The 23,678-nt window shown below is 45.9% G+C and overlaps 1 protein-coding gene across 3 annotated transcripts in view; it reads left to right on the top strand.

Moving 5' to 3' along the window:
- Window positions 1-23,144, top strand: part of LOC135366451 (procathepsin L-like) — a 30,701-nt gene extending 7,557 nt beyond the window's left edge. The window contains exons 1-5 of one of the 3 annotated variants that reach the window (XM_064599158.1): window positions 7,011-7,348; window positions 11,127-11,294; window positions 15,826-16,205; window positions 20,523-20,639; window positions 22,864-23,144. In XM_064599158.1, coding sequence (XP_064455228.1) covers window positions 7,106-7,348; window positions 11,127-11,294; window positions 15,826-16,205; window positions 20,523-20,639; window positions 22,864-22,963 — 1,008 coding nt within the window. In that variant the 5' untranslated portion in view covers window positions 7,011-7,105 and the 3' untranslated portion in view covers window positions 22,964-23,144. Of the gene's footprint in view, window positions 1-91; window positions 203-2,178; window positions 2,465-7,010; window positions 7,349-11,126; window positions 11,295-15,825; window positions 16,206-20,522; window positions 20,640-22,863 lie in introns of those variants that run through there. The other 2 variants (XM_064599159.1, XM_064599160.1) reach the window with 2 other exon arrangements.
- Window positions 23,145-23,678: the final 534 nt, after the last annotated feature.

The raw sequence follows: 23,678 nt of genomic DNA, 5'->3' as shown, positions 1-23,678 counted from the left end.
AGACTGTATAGAACGTGACACTGTGTTACATTTCTTTCTTTTTTTCCCCCTCATGGTGTTTTGTTATTCTCTGTTTTTGCTTTCGCTACAGGGACGGCGTTTATGACAACCCGAATTGCGGGGACACCTACTTAAACCACGCTGTCGTCGTTGTTGGATACGGCACAGAGAACGGCACGGATTACTGGATTATAAAGAACAGGTAACGTAACACAGCCGTCCGGGCACGTCTCAACTCCTGTGCATTTTCGGTTATCCATCTCGCCTGCACGACATGCATGTGCTCTTTGTCTGCATTTTGGTGGTATACCTCAGCCAGCGGGGTTGATGTCGTTTTTACAAGGTTTACGCGGATATAATAGTATCTTGCCTTCTGTTTTACAAACAAACACCGCTACATTCTAAAAGCAACACTTCCAGACTTCATAATGTCTCGGTTTCCCGATTTAATACGATATAACCGAGCTTCTGCGGCCTCTGGCTTTTACATTATCGACGCCAATTTCGTGACCCTTTGCGTACTAGTGTTACACACATTAGTTTGCAGATGATAACGCGCACCCAGCGTTTATCCAGGCCCCCTACACCCCCTAACACCCCCACATGTTCAGTGACACCCCTAACTTTTTCACCTGCGTGCCCCCTACAGGGGTGCCTTTGCGATTTAAGCTTTAGGCACACGTCGGCAATGATATGTTATGCTGTAACGACGTAGCTATGACGGACGTTGGCAATGCTACGTAGAAACTGGGAGGTACCTGGGTTCGAACCACGGTGCTGGCTGTGCTATCCGGAGTTCCTGGGTTTTCCTCATAGACGCATTCGGACATATATCGGCACAGTTCCTTTAGAAGTCGGCCCAGGACACCTACGTATTACGCAAGGGCGTTACTGGTGACATTGCCCACCTCTGCCAGGCCGACAACAGCGAGCACTTTCGCCATCACCATTACTACCAGATAGTGCACGATAATAATTCAGATTTCGTGACTTTGCTCCGCGAGACACCCATGACCATGGGTCTAGCCGCAGCTTATCGTGCACCCGCGCGCGCGATATGACTCTGCACGCCTGATTTAGAGGTAGCTGCGATCAGCAGACATGTAGTTCGTGTTGATGGCGTAGCTGAAGAGCTGTTGTTTGTAACCGCAGCGTAAAAAGCCATGCCGGTGACGGAGAACGTTTAGCATTTTCATTTCCTGGCAAAATTGCGGTAACACTGCTGTTGGGGACGCCTGTGCTGAGAAAGTAACGCCAGTTCATCCAGTCATCCACGTAGCCAGCTCCTTTTGTCTTAGACCCAGCGTTTTCCGGATGCAACGCGCTCTTGCTGCCGTAGCTGACGAGCAATGCTCAGTTGGTGATGGCGACACAGTGCTGCCCGTAATTTTCACGTTTAAGGTTCCCAAAAACTATTGGTGCAATTGTCGCGAAAAGCCATCTCACGGAGAGCGCTGCCTAGATAAATTGTTATTCATTAGTTAGTTAGTTAGTTAGTTAGTTAGTTAGTTAGTTAGTTAGTTAGTTAGTTAGTTAGTTAGTTAGTTAGTTAGTTAGTTAGTTAGTTAGTTAGTTAGTTAGTTAGTTAGTTAGTTAGTTAGTTAGTTAGTTAGTTAGTTAGTTAGTTAGTTAGTTAGTTAGTTAGTTAGTTAGTTAGTTAGTTAGTTAGTTTGTTTGTTTGTTTGTTTGTTTTTGTATTCCTCCGTGTTTCCGTGTTTTAGGGCCGCAAAAATACCGTACAAAATCTACCTTGTTGGACATGCGTCGGCATGGTGTTTCCCAAAGCGATTTCCCACTTTACAATTGACACATCGGGCAACTCTCTAAATGATAGACAACTAGCCTTGATTATTTAAATGAAAAAAGAAATCAAATGAAAAAAAATAATGGTGAATAGTACACGCGACTACTAACCACGTTCAACACTCAGTATTTCGGGAACATGGCGAGGAAGTTAAACGACTTTAGGAACTTCAGAAGTTCAGCTTTCTCAGGTGTGGACATGGACACAACATGCTTCTCTTGACACGGCGCACAACATTTGCTACTTCGTTCACGGAGATCGCGCTGTCTTTTGTTTTGCAACTGTTGGTAAATGTCACCTGGAACTCCCCGTACAAATATTGCTCGACAAAAATGCATTTCGAAGTGACGCCTTCAATCCTGGTTGTGTTTCAGCTGGAGCGACCGCTGGGGACAGAACGGCTTTGGAAAGATGGCCCGAAACCGCGGAAATCAATGCGGCATCGCTTCTAGCGCCCTCTATCCCATCATCTGAAGACAAGGAGCTGCACGGAATATTTCACAGAAACAGTGCCTCTGCTTCTCACGTACAGTGTGATCTACTGGTGACGTACATCTTTATTTGTATAGCAATCTCGGAATTGCAATTCTCGCTCTTCGCTGCTACAATTACAAATGTAGATTGGATATTGAACAAATAAAGTATCCATGGTACGTGTCAGGAGGCTTTCAGCATCGATGGTTATTGGAACTCCTGGAAACCCGTTGTGTACCTGACAGCAGAGATGTGAAGAATGTGAAGAATGAACGTGAGCGCAAACCGGATGTTTCTCGGCATAATACGGGTGCCCACGGCTTGAAGGAGGACGGGGTAATGTTAAAGTGAACGGAAACAGGAACGACATATTAAGCCGTATATTACCGAAATAGTAGCTGGTAACGGTAACGAAATCGGAATCGCATCCCACTGTTCACTAGCAACCGGCTGCAGGAACCGAAGAAACATGATTGACTGGTACTGAATTCGAGCCACGATTGTTAATGTTACGACGACATTAGCGACTTTTTTGTGTGATGGCACTCTGTTATCTGTAATACGTGCCCAAAATGCAATGCGACATCCTGGAAATCGCTATGTGCGGTCTTCAGGGTGCATCCCCTGTGCTCAGTTATCCCAGCATGCATAACTCGTGCATCATGCAATGAGGCCGCACAGCCCCCTGGAAAAGTGTTTACGATTTTTAATTTCACCGAAATGTTAGTGTGTGTGGTTCTAACCTGAAGGTTGCAGGTTTCATCCCAGTCGAGGGGTTCAGGAATATTGGCTGACCTCTGTGAACCCTTAAAAAGAAGAGAGATGGTGGTAGGGTTAAAGAACCGTCATGTGGGCAAAATTACACAGACCCACCGCTGTGGCTTCACTTATGGTCCTAGTAGCCTCGCGGCCTAAAGCCACGAACTACAAGTTCATTCATAACAACCAAGTGTTAGCGGACCGTCAATAACGTGGCTTTTGAAGCATCATGTCTGCCGCACCGAATCAACTGATACGAATATTATTCATCCATGCTGCCATTGGTTGGTCCATGGCCCAATTCGGCCCACATGCGCTCTGTCCTCAAAGCACTTCTAAGCTCTTTGGGCAGCGTAGGATTTCGGTCTTCACCGCGCTGAAACTACGTAGGATTTCGGTACTACTGCGAGGAACAACCGTCACGAAACTACGCCGGTTGCGCTTGCCTGCTTACAAGTGGATGCAGACGTCCGCGCTCAGATACTCGTGCAGTTGTGCAGTTTGCGGGTAGAAAAATTAATGTCGCAGGCGGGTTGCGGGTAGAATGTGGCTGGACATGCGGGTGGACACATCGCATTATTATCAATTATCTCGTCGTGTGATTGGACATTCCTTCCGAATTTTACCAGCACAAACTTAATTGAATTCATAGTAATTAACTCAGTGAGTAAGTAAGTCAGCAGTTAGTTCCAGAAGTACATTGAGTATTATATAATCTTAAATGTATTTGAATTACTTATGCAAGTAAGTTGTAGTGCATTCAAAATAACTTTTGGAACCTCTTCGAATGCGATTTGTGATACAACCTCATTTCAATGTCCAATCTCCGCGATTTTTATGCTGTCACGAAAGATTCGAAAGACAATATTATCGTGGCCGCGGCGCGCGTACAGGCGGAACCCGTGCGCAACAGTCTAAGCCAGGAGAGTTCGATCCTGACCGTGTTTGTTCACAGCCGTCGTCGGCGTATGGTTGGCTGGCATCGCCACCACCCAAGAAGGTAGTGAGAAAATGTTAGACAACGATTTCATCTCAGGTTCGGAAATCTAAGGATTCAGACAGGCAATGTCCATGTGCAAACTTAAACAATCTGCAATTATACATTATTAAAAATGCAATGAGAACTGCAGGAAGGGAGTTGCCTCAGGACAGAAGAAGAACTGCAGTTCTATAGCGGAAGGTCACACGTCATCTGATGAGGAGGCTACTGAAAGATTTATATTTGAGTGTGGCAAAAACAAATAAGATGCATCATGGGAGAAGTAATTTAAAAGGTACCTGTGTGTCAACCCGCTTGGATACTTCATGAAGCATAATATGCGGGTACTGATGAGTGGTTTTCTCTTGGCGGCATGGTCGTGACTAGAAGTCGTGGTGTTATATGATGCACAAAAACGTTAACAATACCTTGGTTCTGAAGGCCAACTGACCCTATAAGCTGACGCATGGGCCGCATTCCCTCCACGACGAGGAAATTCTGCTTGTATTTTGCGTGGCCTAAGAAACGCCCCTTAGCACTGGCAAATATTCACTGGCAGATTTGCCCAGCAATTGTAAGACTGTATAATTCTAACTTTCTAAGTAATCTGCTCTACTACCAGCAGTGTTTTTCCAGGATTTCATCTGCTCAACTAGCAGTTTATCTTTCACTACGTGGACAATAAATTTATACAGCAAAAGGATGAATTGAAAATGAAATGAACGTAATGTAATGTAACTCAATAACGTTGATAGTTAACTGTAGTTGTAATTGAGTTACAATTCTTATTTTGTAATTGTAACTGTAATTCAATTAGTTTTATGAACATGAAGTTGTAATCATAATTCTCATTAAATTCCCTTCAAAATTGATTACAGGTCTGATTATAACACAGCTTCATAAATGCCATTCGGGCTGCATCATCGTCACTAGTGCAGAAGCGTCTTGTTGATTGCAGTTCGCATGTGTCCGTGTACAGTTCACAGATGTTATAAAACACATCAAATGTTCCTACACATGTAACACAATGCAGTGATGACTTCCTCTGTAATATTTTGTATTGGAATAAGCTGCTGTCGACTTCCTAGTTTGCTGCCAGGAGTTTGTACCTGAGCTCCAACTTCCTTAGGAAAGTTTTGATGCTCAGCTGATACACCTGAAAAAGATTAATCGTGCAGTGTTTGAGCCAAATCATAGAGCCATTTCCGTTGATGAATCGCCTTCTGGGATGCATGAAAGTTTAACGGAGCGTCTCGCATGAGGGTAAAAGCTCTAGGGCCCTGGCCTGGAAGAGATTTTTCTTATTGGTGTTCTTTCTTATGCAAATTCTCTTCACCACAGGGATCGTACTGATCAGCATTCTCACAGTTGAACAAACATAATATCTGAGAGGTTGGTAACCCATTTTGAAATCGATAAAACACCAGTGCTGGGTAAAAAGGGGGCGAAGAACGATCGGTGTTTGTCTTTACTTGCACCGTCCCTTGTGCGATTTTCACCCAGCACTGGGGTTTTATCGGTTTCAAAATTTTCGTAGCCTTCTTCCGTTTCCTCCAATGCATAGAAATTTACAGGGGCATCTGCTATGAGGTCAGCTGGACTACAAGTTTAAGATGCGAATGTTTCAGTGTTTATTACTGACTTTAGTGTTCAGTGTGACAGAGTAAAGGAGCATTAGCTGGTTCACATTTTTACTACACACGCAAGCGTTTTCGTACAAGGCCGTGAACCAACATATAGCTCGTATACAGCAATAAAAATACCTTTCAACGGTTATCGTCCTTTGAGGGCGGCGAGTCTGAGGAAGGACAAAACCGAGTAGAGAAGATGGTACCAAGTGGACGACACTGCGTTCCGTGTTGTCTCCTTCCCGTGTTCGCTATCACCGTCCCACCAGCTCACTTGCACCCTGGTGATTCGTTCATTGTCGTCGCTTCTTCTAGCCTGATCGCGCTGTCAGACGCTCCAACAGGCTTCTTGTCGCACTGTCGGAGAACCAGATTGTTCCCTCTGGCACAGTGTATGATGCAAACTTCCTCCTCTACCACGCTTCGAATGCTCAGTGAGCACCGCTGCCAGTATCGCGTCTCGCTTCAAACTATTTCTCCTGGAAATGCAATTTCAACTTCCAAACGAAGAGGCACCCACAGGGCAAATTAAGTGCTCTTCAGCGAAATGTTTACAACAGACAGCGCTGTGGTGGGAAGCTGCTCTTCCCAGTTCTAGCTTTACTAGGCACACCTTTCTCAGCTTCTAATCAGTCGGGTATATGTGCAAACCCACACCTATCTCGGTTGCGTAAGTGTTGCACTGTGGTGCTGGGCAATACAACAGCGTCACAGAATAGAGAACGCCGCCTGTCACATTAAAACCGACGCATCTCAGGCGCAAAGCAAAATAAAAATAGAAATAAAAATACTCGCCGACACTGACCACGCCAGCCATGATATGCACGGAAATATGGGAACAACAGGACTCAATACAACACGTCATGTAGCAAAAGCACCCGATTCGGCTGGCGGAGGCATCACATGTTAGCTCTCTAGTCGAATAATATGTCCGATTATGAAAGTTTTCCTTCGGGTTTCACTGTTTATAGAAGTAATCGTCATGGTCATGGCGGGAGTGTTTTCATTTTGGCTCAAGTAATATAAAATTTGGCCCTGTCGTAACAGTATTGAAGATTGTGATACTGTTTGGTGCACAGCTGAAGGGGCCAGTACCCCTCTCAGATTGTTATGTAAACGTTCATTGTTGTGTGACAGTGATACAAAAATCTAGGTACATGTTAACTGCAGTTAAAAAACCTCGTTGACTGATACTACTACGCGTAAATCATTCTTCATCTTAACGGTACGTCGAACGTACGTACCATGCACCCGGTTCATCATTCCTGCAGGAGAACTTTGCATCGTAACTGCCGACTCAGTGCTTTATTTCACCACTGATTTACGCGACGTTGCTTTATGTCGAGCAGAAAGACTTTTACCCGGTCGTCGCCGAGGTTCCTGAGGAGAAAGTCTGAGCCGTTCTGTATGACCTCCTATATAACAGGCGTGCATGAACACCCTTTTCAGTAAGTGCTAACAATGTACGTGTCGTTGCTGTTCGTGCTTTCTGTGCCCCACGTTTTCGCGCTGACATTGAACAAAGAGTTGCTTGAGGAATGGCAGAAGTACAAGGAGCAGTTTGACAAAAAATACGGGCCCATAGAGGATTTCAAGCGCATGAAGATTTGGCAGAAGACAAAACATCTCGTAGAGCAGCACAATGACGAGTACGGCCGTGGACTCCACAGCTACACACTTGCTGTCAATCATATGGCAGACATGGTATGCGCACACTTTTTATTCGACGCTCCGCTTACTGGCCGTATGAGCTACTGATTACACAATGCTAACATGGCAAGTAGGGCAACATGTAACAATCCAAGCAAGACAATGTACTAAAAGTCGAGTGCAATAGGGGTGGACGGTATGTGTCTTATCAATGTTCTTTAGTTGCATAAGCGTGTTCAAGGCCTTCCACCTACCCGTCCACCCCTATTGCACTCGACTTTCAGTACATTGTGCTGCTTGGGAAGACCTTCTCGAGATAGATGTGCATTTTCAGCGCGGTGTAACTAACAGCACACAAGACTATCGGTAGGGTTCCGCGTTTTCGTTTTTTTTATGTGTGGGCGGATGCGGCGCATGTTTTTCGATGTTTATTGATTTTCACGAAATCGGCGTTTTGCGATGTTTTTCCTCGCGTGTACACGGTTTACCCGACATTTATCGGCCAAATCACAATGTAATTTCCGAATGATGCTCATTCAACATGGCGTTGTTCGCTGCGGCGTCGTTGAGCGGCTCACGGAAAGTATAGACGGACACTTTTCACAACCATCGTATTGGTGTATGTTTTTTCTGATCTGCGTCGACAACTTGCCAGGCATTTGCAGCAATTGATCACTGTCATTGTTCGTGGAACGTTCCTCTGCATTCGGTGTTTTTCGATTGAAGCCGAATGAGGGAGAATTTACCCGGCGTATGTTTTTCGGTGTTTTTCGATTAAAACCGAAAACGCGTAACCCTAACTATCAGGGACGTGTTCCAGACCCGCTAATGGCAGTCGCTGGCTTTTTGCAGTTGCGGTTTCGTGCATGAGATGTTTTCTTTTTTCTTTTTCACTCCACGACGGGTTTTAATCCGGATTACGGTGGTTTGAGGTTGAGGTTAGACTTAATGCGACCTTTTTCGAACGGCAGTCGGCCGAGCGTCCCTCATCCCGCACGGCAGGCTGTTGTGAAATACCCAATGCTGACCGGAAACATTTCCTCAAGGAGGGGTGGGCGCCATCTTAAAAGAAACTTTTCGTATCATCTAAATCAGGGGCCTGAAACACAAATCGAGTCGCGCACCTCATTGACCTTTGATCACATCATGAAGGGGCTCACGAAAAAAAGAATGACGGTAATTACCATAAAATACCCTATAATACAAAATATACATAAAATAGGTGCGGTGCAGCTATTGTGGAGCCAGAGGATGTATGCAGAATGCTTTACTGGAATACTCCTCTTGACACACAAAGAGAGATAAAAGTGAGCTGTCTTTCTTAATCGAGTACCGTAATTTTCGGTGTATAACACACGTGTTATACACGGAAAGTTTGAGTAAAGTGAGAACGATAAACCGTGCGTGTTATCTATGAGTGCATGCTATGCAGCGATATATTTTCCAATAGGACCGCCAGTGACCTACACGCAGGGTGATCACGGCTCAAAATCCCGTTGAAATCAAAGGGTGCGCCTTATACTTGATGCGTGTTATACACCGAAAATCACCGTACTGACGACATGAAAACGACTCGAGAGAAAAGCACAGCTCTTCAAATATGATTATGACAATGCTCAGGATTACTGAAAGTATCCCTGGACTTTCCCCCTTTTTTTTCTTTGTCTCTTTTTCTGCCAATAAATCGCCCCACCCCCTCTTGACCTAGTATTTAGACATTGCATTGTTTCCTTTGCTCACAGTTTCAACTTGGAGAAAGAAGTTTAAAAAGTCAGACAGAAACTGCTAGCTGACATCACTGACATCATTCACACTGCCTAAGAGTTTGCTACTTTTATATGATTTACGGCCCAGAATTTTAGCCATTTGCCTACGAATGCGGATAAACGCCTGAATGCGACATTTTAGGGGCTGCCTGCCTTTTTAGTGATCCTATTGAATTCTGGCTTTTTATAGCATTTTTAGATGCAATAACAGCTTTTTTTAGGTGAAAGTGCGAGTGCGCCTTTGAGGCTCACATTGAGTACGACATTTTGCTTTTCGTTTCTGCGTGTTTACGCGTTTTGTTCTTTTTTTTGCGTTTGGTTTCCCTCAGTGCATTGGTTTGCTAGAAGGGTTCACGTATATTTGATCCAAAGATTTGCCCTTTCTTGGCCTGTCAAGATATTCGAGGAAGGCGAACTAAAAGTATTATTCAACATAGCTTGGTTCTATAGGCCGTCCCAGCACTCATGCACCATAAGTCAAAGCTTGTAGTGTACTGTTGCGAACCGCCGGATGGTAGCGAGGCCTATCCCAACACCCTGGGACAGGAACGTATTCAGAGGCAAGGAGCACAGCGAAACAGAAAGTGTATTTACAGAAGTGTAGACAAGAGTTCTCTCTTTGGCGGGTCACAGTGTTCGCTTAAATGGACCATTTCCATACTCGCGTCGCCCTGGCGACGGAATGTCGAACGTCGTGTCTTTCCCCCCAATAATGGTGACGCGCTTTTCGGACTGGCACACTGCCTAGGAAAGTAGCAAGAGAAGATTCGAAGAAAAAAGCAGAAAGAGTGAAAGCGCATTGTACTCGTTGCAAGACCTGAAACGTCCGCTAAACCTTGAAACCGATTATCTCCCCCCAATGAACATGATAGTCTCTCGCAGGTGGGTCCATAGCGATGTTTTCCACTCAAAGATGGCGGACTCAAGGGCTGGGCATGCGCATACGCGTTGTCGGAAATGGTCCATAGGCGACGTCCTTGGGAATCAGGTCCGAGTCGGTAGTGGTTCCAGGAAAGCTGACCTTCGTTGTCTCCCCTTTAGTCCCTCATGAAAGGGGGCTCGGGCTGTGAGGAAGATGGTCCCGAGTTGTGGGAGGAAGGCGAAAATGGCGAGTCTTAACAGTACCGAGGGCGATAGCAATGTGGGGCAGGTAAACATTGCTTCCAGCACGGTGTTTTGGGAGATTTCTGACCCACGTCAAAAGGACCCCAGGGGGTTGAAATTATCCGCAGTCCTATCCTGCGTGGCACGTGCAGCATGTGGCCACACAAATAGGCTGACTCACCTTATGTGTAACATAACATCACGGCGCCATTATTATTTAAAAAGCACGTTTTTCCTGGATGGAGCATTCTGAAACACAAACAACGGTAATGAGTGTATCGAATGAACGGTCCCATTTTTGCATTTCATTTCCTATTTTGGTGTTTTGAAGGCCTAAATGCCTGCCTATTTCTCTCTCTTTTTGGCGCCTAAGTTTCCGAGTCCTAAATAGGACACGTAAAACATGGAACTACAATGGCGCTTTGGCGTTCTTTTTTGAGGGCTTGGTTTCCGTCTATTTCGTGGTCGAGGGCCTTCGGGCCTCAGAACAGAATCGGTAATTATGGGCCACATGGCGCGTGTTTGAGACTCCTGCTCTAAATGAAACAAATATAGTATATAGTATATAGTTCACTAGAAGAAAAAAACGCCGAGTTAAACGCTCACGCCTGGTGTGCGTGGCGTGGCGTTCGCACATGGGCGATCTGCCCGCCAAAAAACGCAAATTGCCCAAATTTTCAGGCGGCAAAGTTTTCTACTACGACATGTAATAATGCAGGTAGAGGGCGAGTGGCGTGATGCTCAAATGAGGTGGTCAACTTAAAGTATATATTGTCAATCGTAGCTAACAAAAGAGAAAGAAAAAAGCTGTAAAATACCTCGGACGCGAGCAGCAGAGCTGTTGTGAAATTCTCTTCAACAGCTGATGCGCGTCACATCTGTTTGAGTGGTTATTATTTCCGTTATAACTTTGCTCCCAAAGCGACCCTTAATAAGGATTAAACAAAGGCCTATCAACACAGACTCCCGAGGAAACGGAGCAGATGAGATGCCTTCGGATGACCCCTGAGTCCATTCGTCAAATGGAAGCTGGAACGGAACTATTTACTTCACGGGAAAGGAAGCTTCCGCCGATTCCTGACTACGTGGACTGGAGGACGGATGGCTATGTGGGACAGGTCTACTCTCAAGTAAGTCATCAAAAGTCATAAATCCTTTTTTTTTTTAATTCTCAAACATGACGGAGTAGCGCGAAGGGCGCGAGGGCTGGGACTCGAACAGCGTTACACTAGCAACAGGTCTATTCTACAAATACTCCACAACCACTAGCCGGGCAAGGCCAGCACTACCTAGATAGAGGAAGCCTGCTTTCTCGTCGACGTGACGTAACAACTAAGAATCAGCCAATGAGGATCATGTTTTCAACGGCCATAGCCAATCGGGAGCGTGCATTTAGCCATTTAGACGAGCCATCGCATGGGCAGCCACTGTCGTCTGCGAGTAATGAAGATACCCGCGTACTATATGAGACAGCAAAATGAAGCAGAAACGGTCCCATGTTTTTCTCAAAACTAGAAAATGTGTTGCAGTTATAATTTTACAGATTAAATTGACGAAGTTAGCTGCAAGCATTTGCGAGTTCTTGAATTTGCAGAACTGCATCGCGGTAGGGGACGGATCCTGACTTAATGTATCCACGTATCGAAGGAAGGAGAGGGTGCATTCAACAGGACTTCTGTATGTAGGTCCAGTTGGCAGGGCTCTGGCTAAAGGGCAATCTCAATAAGAGAAAGGGACACAGAGCGCTGGCACACGTCATTGTCAGATAGGTCAGTGAGTGTAGACCCTACAGTATCCCTCAGAGGGATCATCAGCCATCCGGGGACGTGTGTATGAGACCGGTACAGTAACGTACGCCACCGTTTCACTTTCAGCCTGGCCAAGTTTCTCGTCCGAAAACAGTCTATACATCAACAAAAGAGTTTTAAAAATTCGCAACCCTTATGCAGGGTGCAGGATGACCCAGCGATAGGATATCATGATGACGTCAGTCAGGCAAACGTACCTCTACAAGAACGAACGACGGCGTGCGTGACACAATATTATCCGTGGATTGGGTGTGCTAGAAGCGGTACTTCGGAAGCCGCGTCATCAGCTACGTCTACGTGATCAGCGGTCTACCTCTATTGTGATATTTTGGTGATATAAAACTCCATCACAAATGCTCATTCTTTACTCGACATTGCGATTTTTTTGTAAGAAAAAGTAAAGTGCTGATTCGAAACTGGCGGGCGTTGTGATGTTGCGTTTTGCGTGTCTCAAAAAGTAGAGAATGGATAGAAACATCTCAACTTAAAGCACGCAATCCAAGAACCGTCCGATAATCGGAAATTCGTCGAAGATCCGCGAGGGATTTCCGTCGGGGACGATTATTGGATCGTCAAAATCTGAGCAGAAATCGCCCATGGTTACAGAACCCGACTGTTGAGGAAGAAAGCCATGCGTTAACACGACTTTCTCTTTCGGCGGATCGGGCCGGATGGGACCGCTTTGTGGACAAACGTCTCTTGTCTCTCAGCAAATGTCGATCCTTCGATTTCGCTAAGGAACGAGCGGCCCCCACATGGGCAACATGCAAGCAGGTCGATCGATCGGTCGTATGAGGCCACCGCAAATCGTCCACCACTGCGTACTAATTGCAACACTAGGCGACGATGGGGGTGCAGTCCGAACCGGGTTACGGAGGCAAGTAGGTGCAGAGTTGCACAACTCGTTTACAGAGCGCGACCTAGCAGCGCAACCAAGTTGTGCACCACAACGCTACCTCGTGTGAACAGACCCTTACTGTCAGTTGGTATGGTGGCCTCCGGATTACCCTGTATTCACACGAGTCAGTTTTTCGGCTGACGATCAGCTGGCAGGGAACGTCATCGCTCTCCGGTGCCACGTGACCGACGCTCTTCGCCACGTCACCACTTTCTGATCTCCGGAGCGGCAGTCGGAGGCAGCCGGATATCTTGTCCTCCCGACACAGATTCTGACGACCGACGGCGTCTGCTACCGGCAAAAGGAGAAGGTGACGCAACGGATACTTATCGCGCTTGCTTTTTATTACATCAGGATTGCTCTGGATGTATCCCATACATAGGGTTCTTCGTTTTCGGATTTTATGGTTTTTCGAATTCGGGTGCAATTTACACACGAGAATTCGAGGAGAAATCGGGCGCTACAATCTCTGTTTGATATATCATCGGGGAATTTTCGAGTGAAGCGAAAGCCATATGAAACAAACCACTGCAGTGACACTGGTACGAGAAACAAGAATCTTCATACTTCCGCTTGGAACTGGGGCAGTTAATCACAGCGGTATTCAAACACTTGCCCGAACTCCACAAAAGCTCGTCTTTGACCCCTCCAGGAGGGGATTATAAAAGGAGGACAAATAGGTTGTCACAAATAGCTCTCTTTGCTGATATTATGATACACGTTTCCGACGATTTACCTAGAACGACAAGTTGAAGGACCGCAAGGATTACGGGTAGATATCGAGTTTTACCCGAATTCTTACGGGTAGATATCGAGTTTTACCCGAATTCTGGAAAACTTGTTTGGGGGGAACTATCGTGAAAATCGGGCCGACAACGAAGAACCCTACATACAACGGGGTTCACTGTACTATGGCCAATTCTGAACTGAAACGCAAACGATGCTTGGTTTTACCGCGAAAGTGGTGCAACGACGCACCGGCACAGCAGCGTCGGAACAATTATGCAATGCATAGGTGGATGCCTACAATGTAGTGTTGCATAGGAAGCTTTTTCTCTACATGAGGCGAAACAGACACGGAATACAAAGCATGAATTTTATAAACGCGGATATTTCTTTCGCTGGAGAAACGTTGACTGCACATAATCGTTCGCTTGCACCTTTCCAGTACATGTATAAAAACATAATAATTGGAAGGTACTCGTCCTGCCGAAAGGAAAATAAAAATTAATTTTGTATTATTTTATTTAATCAATTATTGAGTACCTGTAGCTCGACATCACAGCGTCATTGCCAGTCGATCACTTGTCAGAATGCTATCACGCTTATATTGGTGCTCAGCATCGAGATATACTTCATTTGTGGAAAATAAAATCGACTGTGACAACGTCTATCCTCAAAATACTCAGGCAGGCGTTTGGGTCATCCACACGGAGATTTGGGTTAATACTGTTTTACATTCCAAAGCGCGTCTTCGGAATCTACTCTTTGGCCCATGTCTCTGTGCCGTTTCTCACGTGAATGCACTCTGCATCTTCCACAAGGAGCGAGAGTGCAATAATTTTTTTCCTTCATTGGTCAGTCCTACGCTAGACACAGACGAAATGCAAGCGCGAATACAGAAGGGATCGGAAAACCGACAGCCGCCGGGAAACTGACGCGTGTGAATGCTACAGAATAAGCGAGCGTCTTCAGACGCGTGGTGACCTCTTTTACCTTAGATATCCTCTCCTTCCCGACTTGCTGCAGGCAGAAAACAGACTCGTGTGAATACAGGGTTACATTCTCACTGTGTCCTCACGCTTGCCCACTGGTCAGAGAAGTATTGGGTGACATTCAACTCGATGCCAATACATATATCGGGTGGTAACCCTCCTGGCATACGCCCTGTTTGTTACAAGTAGTGTAGCGAATATGTGGATGTCAAGAGCGCCGCAGGTCGTTGCAGAAGTGTGTTAGCTTAGCTCAGTCAGTAGACCCCTGGACCGGCAATCCAGAAGGTGTGGGTTCGAACCCCGCAGCTACCTTACCGTTTCAGTGACTTCCTTCCTTCATTGTCCTTAAGCATTCGAGGCTTTGTGTGTTGTCCTTTCTTCTGTGTTCCAACCTGAGAACATTACTTTTCACCACAGGTGTCACGATGTGACAGTGATCCCGCATTGGTCTGATTCCGGTGGAAGTTTAACACCACGCGTACACCTTTTTCTATCAATCTGAATGAATTTGTTGATTGATATAACAGGACGTCAGCTCCCGCCTTTCTCATCAAATCACAGGCGGCAGTGACATCACTGGACGCTGCGGTTTGGCAAGATCTTGGTATTGTTACGACTCGCTTCATTTCGCCATGCCACGTGAACCCGTTCCCACATACTAGCGCAACATTTAGGGAAAGCGGGTCACGAGCGGATAACCAACCTATTCATCCCGACGGCCAGCCGGACCTAACCGGACCTTGGAGGCTCCAACAATAACGGGGTAGCATCGTGACCTACAGACTTCAGGACACGACGACAGGAAACAACGAAAGTTTGGCCCCATTCCCAGGCACTATTTGGACCGGAGCTGACGTCTAAACTTGTATACAATCAGCTACTGTGACATCAGTTTCCGGACTGTAAGATATTTAAGCGCGGGATCCAGAGGACCCGAAAGATTCTGCTGTCATCATCGCTTCAACATGTGATTAAACGTTGTTTTGTTACCCGAGACGTTCTTCTACCTGGTTCCCTGCCTGCACGCTACCATTTTGGACCTTCGGTTGCAACAGTATGCAGTAAAGTTACCTGTTTTTCTATGCAGGAACCATGTAGCGTGTAACTCAGCTACATGTTCCCATTCATAAACAGATATTTCTTAATTGTCCTCCTTCTCTTTCCATTCCTGGCTTACTCTATGACATCATGGACGTATCTTTGTGTGTACAGACCTTACAATCCCCACGTTCATTTGCAGGGCAGATGTGCGTCATGCTGGGCCTTCAGCATCGTGGGAACACTTGAAAGCCAGTGGTTCTTATCGGCGTTTCAGAAGGTCAACCTGAGCCAGCAGAACCTCGTAGACTGCGTCACTTCTTCTGGGGGTTGTAGAGGAGGCGACCTATACGAGGGCTTCGAGTACATCAAGGACAGTGGCGGGATTGACACCTTCGAGTCCTATCCCTACGAAGCTCGCGATAACGTATGCAGGTTCAGGAAGGAATGTGTTGGCGCCGTTGTCAACGGCATCAGCAGAATCAAAAACGGAAGCGAGTTTGACCTCAGAAATGCCGTCGCCACCGTGGGACCCGTCTCTGTTGCAATTTACGCCGCTGACGGGAGTTTCATGTCATACCGGTATGCCAATCACTCGTCTTGCGCAAGACAGGCTGTTGATAACGCCAGTACCGGCTACCGTACCGGAACCAATCGTAGCATGCATCATTAGAGTCTTGTCAGTCAATTAAGTGCGGTAGATATGATACTTCGGAAGTGACGTGATCAACGTCAACACAATAATGTCTGTCCGAGGTATGATGTCAGGAAGAACAGCAAGATCTAAGATCTCAAAAATTGCTGACCACAGCAGAAGAGTTAATTGTACAGCGCGAGAGTTACTTAAGTTAATTTTAATTCATGCCAAGTAACATGAGGCAGTCCCAGTCAGGGAAGGGTAACGGTAATGGTTACGGAAACGGTGTTTTACCGAAATTGGAGATGGTAGCGATAACGGAAACAGAAGCGCATGCCACTGTCTTCCATTACCCGAAACAGAAACGAAAAAAGAAATTGTCATCCGGTTGAATTCGGGTAATGGCTATTGCTGTTGTGCAATGACATTTTAGTGTCTTTTTTTATTTTATTTTTCTATTTTGATGACTCAATTTCATGACTGAATGAAGACTGAACACATGTTCCTACATTTCTTTACTATATGTAGCAAGATGTGCACATCTCAACGACGTAAAATTATTGGTGTACTGTGTACTCGTGACACCGAAGGAGCACTTGGGCAAAACAGGGTGCTGACAGAGCCAGACTAGCTGTCCTCCCGCAGCTCTGTACAGCCTGAACGGCTGGTACGAGTGCTGTAACAGTAAAAAACAGTAACGGAAACGAAAATTAAAAGCTGGTATCAGAAACGAATATCGGAAACGAAAATATAGCATTGCCGAAACTAGAAACGGAAACGAAAACACGCCCGTTATCCTTCCCTGGTCTCAGTAACGCGTTCGAAGAAATGCGCAATGACGCCACGTACGTAAGGGTATTGTGTTGCCGACTCCGTCTCTTGGTCTTTTCTCTCTTTTTCTTTTCGCGTAAAAGCTGAATTTTCACGCCCGGCGCGATATTTTGTACGTCGCAGCTGCTCGTAGCGGGTGGTTGACTGCGTCATAGCAGGTTTGCTATTTCTCGCAGCCGCTGGTTCACGGGCGTCCACAGCAACCAATCACGGCTCAGCGAGTCGCGTCTGGTTCCGGTCCAACATCCTGCTTGCTTTTTTAGCAATGGCCGCTCCCACGAAAAAGCTACGACTTTCGCTTGTGAATGTCCATTTTACAAAATGCGAAGTCAATTACAAAGGAATGAACACAAAAACAACTATTTCAGGACGGAACAGGTAGGAGAGGAGAACGTTGCCAAAACTTCGTAAAACACATACGCCAAGCCCACACACACACACACGCGCGCGCGATGATTAGATAGGGCTAATGCCGGCCAGCAGGCTGGGCGCCTATGGGCGCCTAATTAAATAAGATGTTTTCGGGGACACCCTTTAGATTGTGAGCGATGATGATGGGTGCAAAACCCCATTTGCACCCCATTTGCAGCGATTTGCGTCCCATGCGGTTTGACAGGCGTATTCTTTCACGGTGCGTATCGATGCAGAATGTTCACAGAAGCGCGTACCATCGGGACGTCCTTCACGCAGCTATGTCTTTGCGCCCAGCGTATACGTACGCCACTCCTCGAATTTAGCGCGCGTAACGTCCGCTTGCGTTGCGCCCTCGTGGCACGCGGAACTGCTGGCGACCTTGAGTTCGCGACCGCAAAGTGAGAGGGACCCCAAACTGACACCCAGGATACACCAATTGCGCTAAACTAGGCAGATTGTCTTGACTGCACATGACTTGCTTCGCTCTTCAATGTTGGGATTGTACAGGTTTCCCTCTGCACCACAGCCGGTGCCACAATACTTTGCCAGAGTACACGCCGCAGTGTCCTAAAACAGTGCGCGCGCGACGAAAGTGCAACGTGCATCTAGCTCTTGAGCCATATCGTACGCATGCCGTCAAGGAGCTATGCTACGACTCCTTACTGAAACGGTTGCAAGTTAGAACCACATACACCGCATACCACAAATGAACCACGTAGATAAAGTTGTTACAACTTGCAGCAATTTTATGTATGTGGTTCCTTACAGTGTGCACGTATTGTACTGCGCGCAAGGGTAATTTTTATGCGTTAGTTGGCGAGATACTTGCAAACCCTAATAGACGCCCCCTAGAGTCCACCACTAACACTAGATAAGTGAGGGCTTCCGCCGTCTTCAGTTGGGTCTCGCGAGCACGCCATCTCTCCTGTGGTCAATTCAGTGGTGGAGATGCCTGATCCGACGTAAAAGCCCCCTGAGTCTCCGTATAGTCACGGTGTCGCGTGTCAACGTGAGCATTCGCCCCTTGTTGAATGCAGTCTAACATTCAACGGTTCAGAGTTCAGAAAATCCCAGTGCTCTCTCCGCATGCGTTGCGTCATGGTCGCTTTCTGAGCGGGGGAGCGAAGAACAACCCTTCGCCCTTTGCTTTCGCTGACCTTGACACGTCGTGGACAACGGAGACAACTGCTGTCTGAAGCGGTTCGGCAAATTTCGCTCCAGTGTTACAAGTACTTTTCTCCACTGACTTCAATCTAAGCCCTTATCCTGTAAGTTGAAATTCGGAATCTATAGAGAAATCGAACATCTTGTAACGAGGCATTATGAAGAACACCAGTAAATTATTTTGTTTTGATTGCCATACATGTTCTTTCTTTTTCTTTTTTTGATACCTTGCAGTTTCCCCCTTTACTATAACTCCTAGAAATCGGAACAGTTTGGGGGCCACCTGTTCCTTTCGTATCAATGAACTCCCACAGTTCAAAGCGGGTGCAAGCATTCTGGGATGTTCTGAACTCGGCTATTGGTGCAGGCTCTGTGCAGGGTACGCCGTTTCCGCTTTATTTATTTATTTATTTCAAACGGGATTTCCGGCATACTCTCAACAACTGCCGTCTGCTCATGTCACGTATTCCATCGAACACGTGTCAAAATACGCAGATATTTCACGGGTGAATTCGGACCAGTGGCCAACAAGAAATAAAACGACACAATAAAACAAATGAATTGCAACGGATGCGACAGCACCATGGTACGAAACTGAACGAATTTAATTTGGTTGGTACGTGTTCATAACAATGACAGTACACTCTAAGGAAAAAAAAAAAGAGTAAAATAAGGAGTAATTTCGTCTTCTAGTTCCCTAGATTGCAATTACTCCCCATTTTAGCTCCCTAACCCCGACATTTACTCCTCAAGACTGCAAATGAACCATTTCCATATTCGCGTCGCCTCTGGCGGCGGAATGTGGAACGTCCTGTCTTTCCCCCCAATAATGGTGACGCGCTTTTCGAGCTGGCACGTTACGTGGGAAAGTAGCAACAGAAGATTGGAAGAAGAATGCGGAAAGAGCGAAAGCGCATTGTACTCGTTACCAGACCCAGACATCCGCATAACCTTGAAACCGATTATCTCCCAACAGTGAACATGACAGTTTCCCGCAGGTGGTTCCATAGCGGTGTTTTCCGCTCAAAGATGGCGGACTCAAGGGCTGGGCATACGCATACGCGTTGTCGGAAATGGTCCATTGTCACTGAACTTCGCAAATGGTCTTCTGAATGCAACACTCTACGTAAATTTGTGCTATTGGTCAATTTGTTGGCGTAAGGCTGCATAACTCAGGAAAGTTAGCAATTTTTTTCCACCCACAGAGAGTAAGAAACAGTTAGCGCTTCTTTTTTTCGCAGAGTGTGCCCTATGTATGTCGCAAGATTTTGTATCACTCGATATATCGCGGTCGATAGTCGACAGTTTAATCCAAAGTATTTTCACGCATGCACGCGAGTTATGTACGTGGGACTCCCGTGGAACAGAGCGTGAAATGCAGTCTCCGCTCTGTGACATTCATTTACTCCCTTAAGGGACCATTTTTTGTGGCAGTGCCTTTCGTTCCCAAAAGGAGTAAAATTACACATATTTTTCTTTGAGTGTACAAAGCACGCAAGCGGCAATGCTCGGAAGAAATCGTAGCCATTTCGCAACACTACGTGTTTGATACGCATGTTTCTGGAGGCCCTTTCGCTTACTTTCTCTCTTTTATTTATATATTTTTTTTTGCTACCAACCATGCCTGCAAAGCATTTGACCAACGTCATTGGTGTAATAATCAAGACTGTATGATATAACTGGTGTTATTTGGTTGACGAGGGGACTAGATAACAGGTGCTCCAGTGGAGACTTACTGCAAGGACAATGCAGATGGAGTACCTCACTGCAAACCCAATTTTCCCTTTCCTATGCTGTTCGATCGGTGTCTGCATTTTCGTTTTCCTTTTTCTGTTTTTTTTTTTTTTTCACAGGGACGGCATTTATGATAACCCACATTGCCGGAGCGATTACAGTTCCTTAACACATGCTGTCGTCGTTGTTGGATACGGGACAGAGAACGGCACGGACTACTGGCTCATAAAGAACAGGTACGGTAACGAAGAGATAGGCATTGTCTCCTCGCAGGCGATTTCCTGGGAGATCCTCAGATCATAGGAGTTCGATACGCAATATCCAGTAGGATAAGAGAGAACTGATGTTCTGAGGCTGGAACAACATAGAAAGGACAAACACGTACAAAGCCGCAAATTGCCTAAGAAATGAACGATGAAAGATGAAAGCCACTGAAAAGGTCAGCCAGGTGTAGGACTCAGAACATCAGTTCTCTCTTGTTCAACAGTTGCCGCTTGCGTCGATCCCGTCGTATGTATGTGTGTATGAGTGAGCAAAATGTAAGAGTGAAAGAAGGATGAGTGGGAGAGAGAGTGACTGGTTTGTCCCTTCAGATGGCTCACCCTGGAAGTCGCTGAGAAGGCGTGTTAGCTTAGCTCAATTGGTAGACCCCTGGACCGGTAATCCAGAAGATGTGGGTTCGAGTCCTACAGCTGGCTGACCTTTTCAGTGACTTTCATCTTTCATCATAGGATATTCTGAATGTCGGCCGTTGACAGGAGTAGAACGTCACGGAAATGAATCAGTGGAAGAGAAAGGGCGTGCGGATTTCGAAGAAGGCGCATAACTTTGACATTGTTGAACGTACAGGGTAGTGTCAAGCGCGGTGCAGGCCTGTCCGGTTCAGGATGACAACAAATAGTGGTGAATACTACATGCGACCGCTAGCAACGTCCATCTTTAAATTCGCGATTTCCTTCAATACAGCGCCCTCTGATGTGTACTATAACGTTGGTAGGTCTATTCTGGGACTCCTAGTACGCACAGGGTGTTCTTTTTAGCATTTACAGATTTTTTAAATGAAAAGCTGCGAGATCGACATAGATGTCGTTTTTGCATTTGAGTTCTACCGCCCTGCGCGCATTTTCTCGAAGAAAGTGCGCAACTATAGCATGAATAGTTACCTAAAATTAATTAATTACTAGGGCCCGGAAATTTAGGCAGTTTTTGGTTTAAAAATCGGCTGTCATGTAGGCCCTCAAGAACATCAAATTAGGCAACAAAATGCTAAAATAAACACGTTAATCTGGTACGCTCTTTGACTTTGTTGGTGTTCCAGAATGATCCATCCAGGAAGACTTGCGCCTTTAAAGGCGACGGTACTGCACAACAAGCGTATGAAGGCGGGGTAGTTTGTAACCCACAACCCTTGAGTTCAGGTATAGGAGCGCTCTGGTAGCCTATAGAACCACGCTATATTGAATACTTTTAGTTTATTATCCTTGAATACCTTGAGAGACCAAGAAGTGTCAAATCTTTCGATGTACCAAGCTACAAAAAAGACAAAAAAAAAATTGGGGGTTTACGTCGCGAGACAACTGCGATCATGAGCGACAAAGACAAAAAGAAAGAAGACTAAAGACAAAAGGCGCAAAAGAGCAGATACGAGCAAACTGCAGCCCGCAGCATAAGCCAGACTTGCCGCACTTGCAAATAAAACAATCCGAAAAGGCTGCGAAGACATCTAAAAATGTGAAAGAAATGGTAAATTGTAATTGCGTCCATAAAAAGGCAAACAACCATGAAAATGTCGCGTTTAAGCTTTTATAGGCAAATGCCTAAAATTCATGGCCTTATTAATTACCTTTTAATTGGGGGATTTCGTGCCAAAGAAGATTGAAAGGCTCTCCTAGTTACAAGGCATTTCACGTTCAAAATATCTTGAAAGAGTCACTTGCGTTAAAATATCCATCGCCCAATTTCATATGCAAATCAGCCGAAAGCGGAACCGCGGCGACCGCAAACGCAGGGAGTAAGTCGCCCGTTTCCAGTCACAGGGGTCACGTGATTTGGAGCGATGGAGATGACTGGAGTAGCTGTCGCTTGCCGGACCAGAGGCTGACGCGTTCCTGAAACGCGCTTTTTACGGTTCTGGCTCACTCATTTGCATGCCGAAATTCAGCGATGGATATTTCGTGGCACACCCTCTTTACTTGATTTTTCAAAGGTACAGTGAATTTAAACGAGGATTACTTCACGTTCTGTTATCTCGCTTTAGCCGGAAATGCCCTAATTAAAGAGCTACTGATTTTGAGGTAATTATTACATTTCTAGTTATGCTATGTCCGCTATGCCGCTATGCCGCCTATGCTGCTCTCAACTTCTTTTTTGTTACAAAAAATATGTAAAGGCTAAAACAAACTTGTATATTGCTGGACAAAGACGCGTTCCAAATTCAAATTCATATTCGATCTGTTTCAGCTGGAGCGAGTACTGGGGGCAGAAGGGCTTCGGAAAGATGGCCCGAAACCGTGGTAACCAGTGTGGCATCGCTACTGCCGCTGTCTATCCCATCATCTGAAGAGAACCAGCCGCGTGGAACTGTTTTGCTGCAGAAATAGTGTCTCATTTGGCGATGCACATTATGATATGCTCGTGTGCCCTTATTTCTACGACCGAATCAGAATATATAATGCCTTCTCGGCGCTGTTGCAGTTATGAATGTAGATTGGATTTAAACGAATAAAATGTTCGTGATTACATGTCTGGAGGCCTTCAGCATCGATTGCTGTTCGGATTTATGAAGCAGCTCTTTATGTACCCTGCGTGACATGTGTTGTCTTTTTGCCCGTGAGCGCGAAATCGACATTTCCCTCGGCACGATACCTCGTTAGAGGCGGGCTACGGTAACCTTAACAGTAACGGAAAAAGGAACGCTATATACGGGGTGCTTCTTGTAAAACTGACCAGAAGTTTTATAAAAAAAACCTATGAGGGCGACATAGATACTGTTTTTGCAGTTGAGTTCTAATGCCCTGCGGACATCCCCTCGAAGAAAGTGTTCAACTACGAAATGACTAATTCCCTAAAAATTCATTGATTACCTTTTGAATTAGGGGATTTCGTGCAAAAGCGAGATAGCACATTGAGGGACTATCCCAGTCGCCAGCCATTTTACGTTTAACAAATCCGAATACTGGCAAGTGCGTTGAAATATCCATCCCCGAATTTCGATATGCGAATGAACCGAAACCGAAACTGTGTGACCAGGAACGCGGGGAGTACAGCGCTTATTT

The sequence above is a fragment of the Ornithodoros turicata genome, chromosome 8, assembly GCF_037126465.1.
Source record: "Ornithodoros turicata isolate Travis chromosome 8, ASM3712646v1, whole genome shotgun sequence".
Taxonomy (NCBI): Eukaryota; Metazoa; Arthropoda; class Arachnida; order Ixodida; family Argasidae; genus Ornithodoros; species Ornithodoros turicata.
This window is presented reverse-complemented; position numbering and strand designations above follow the sequence as displayed.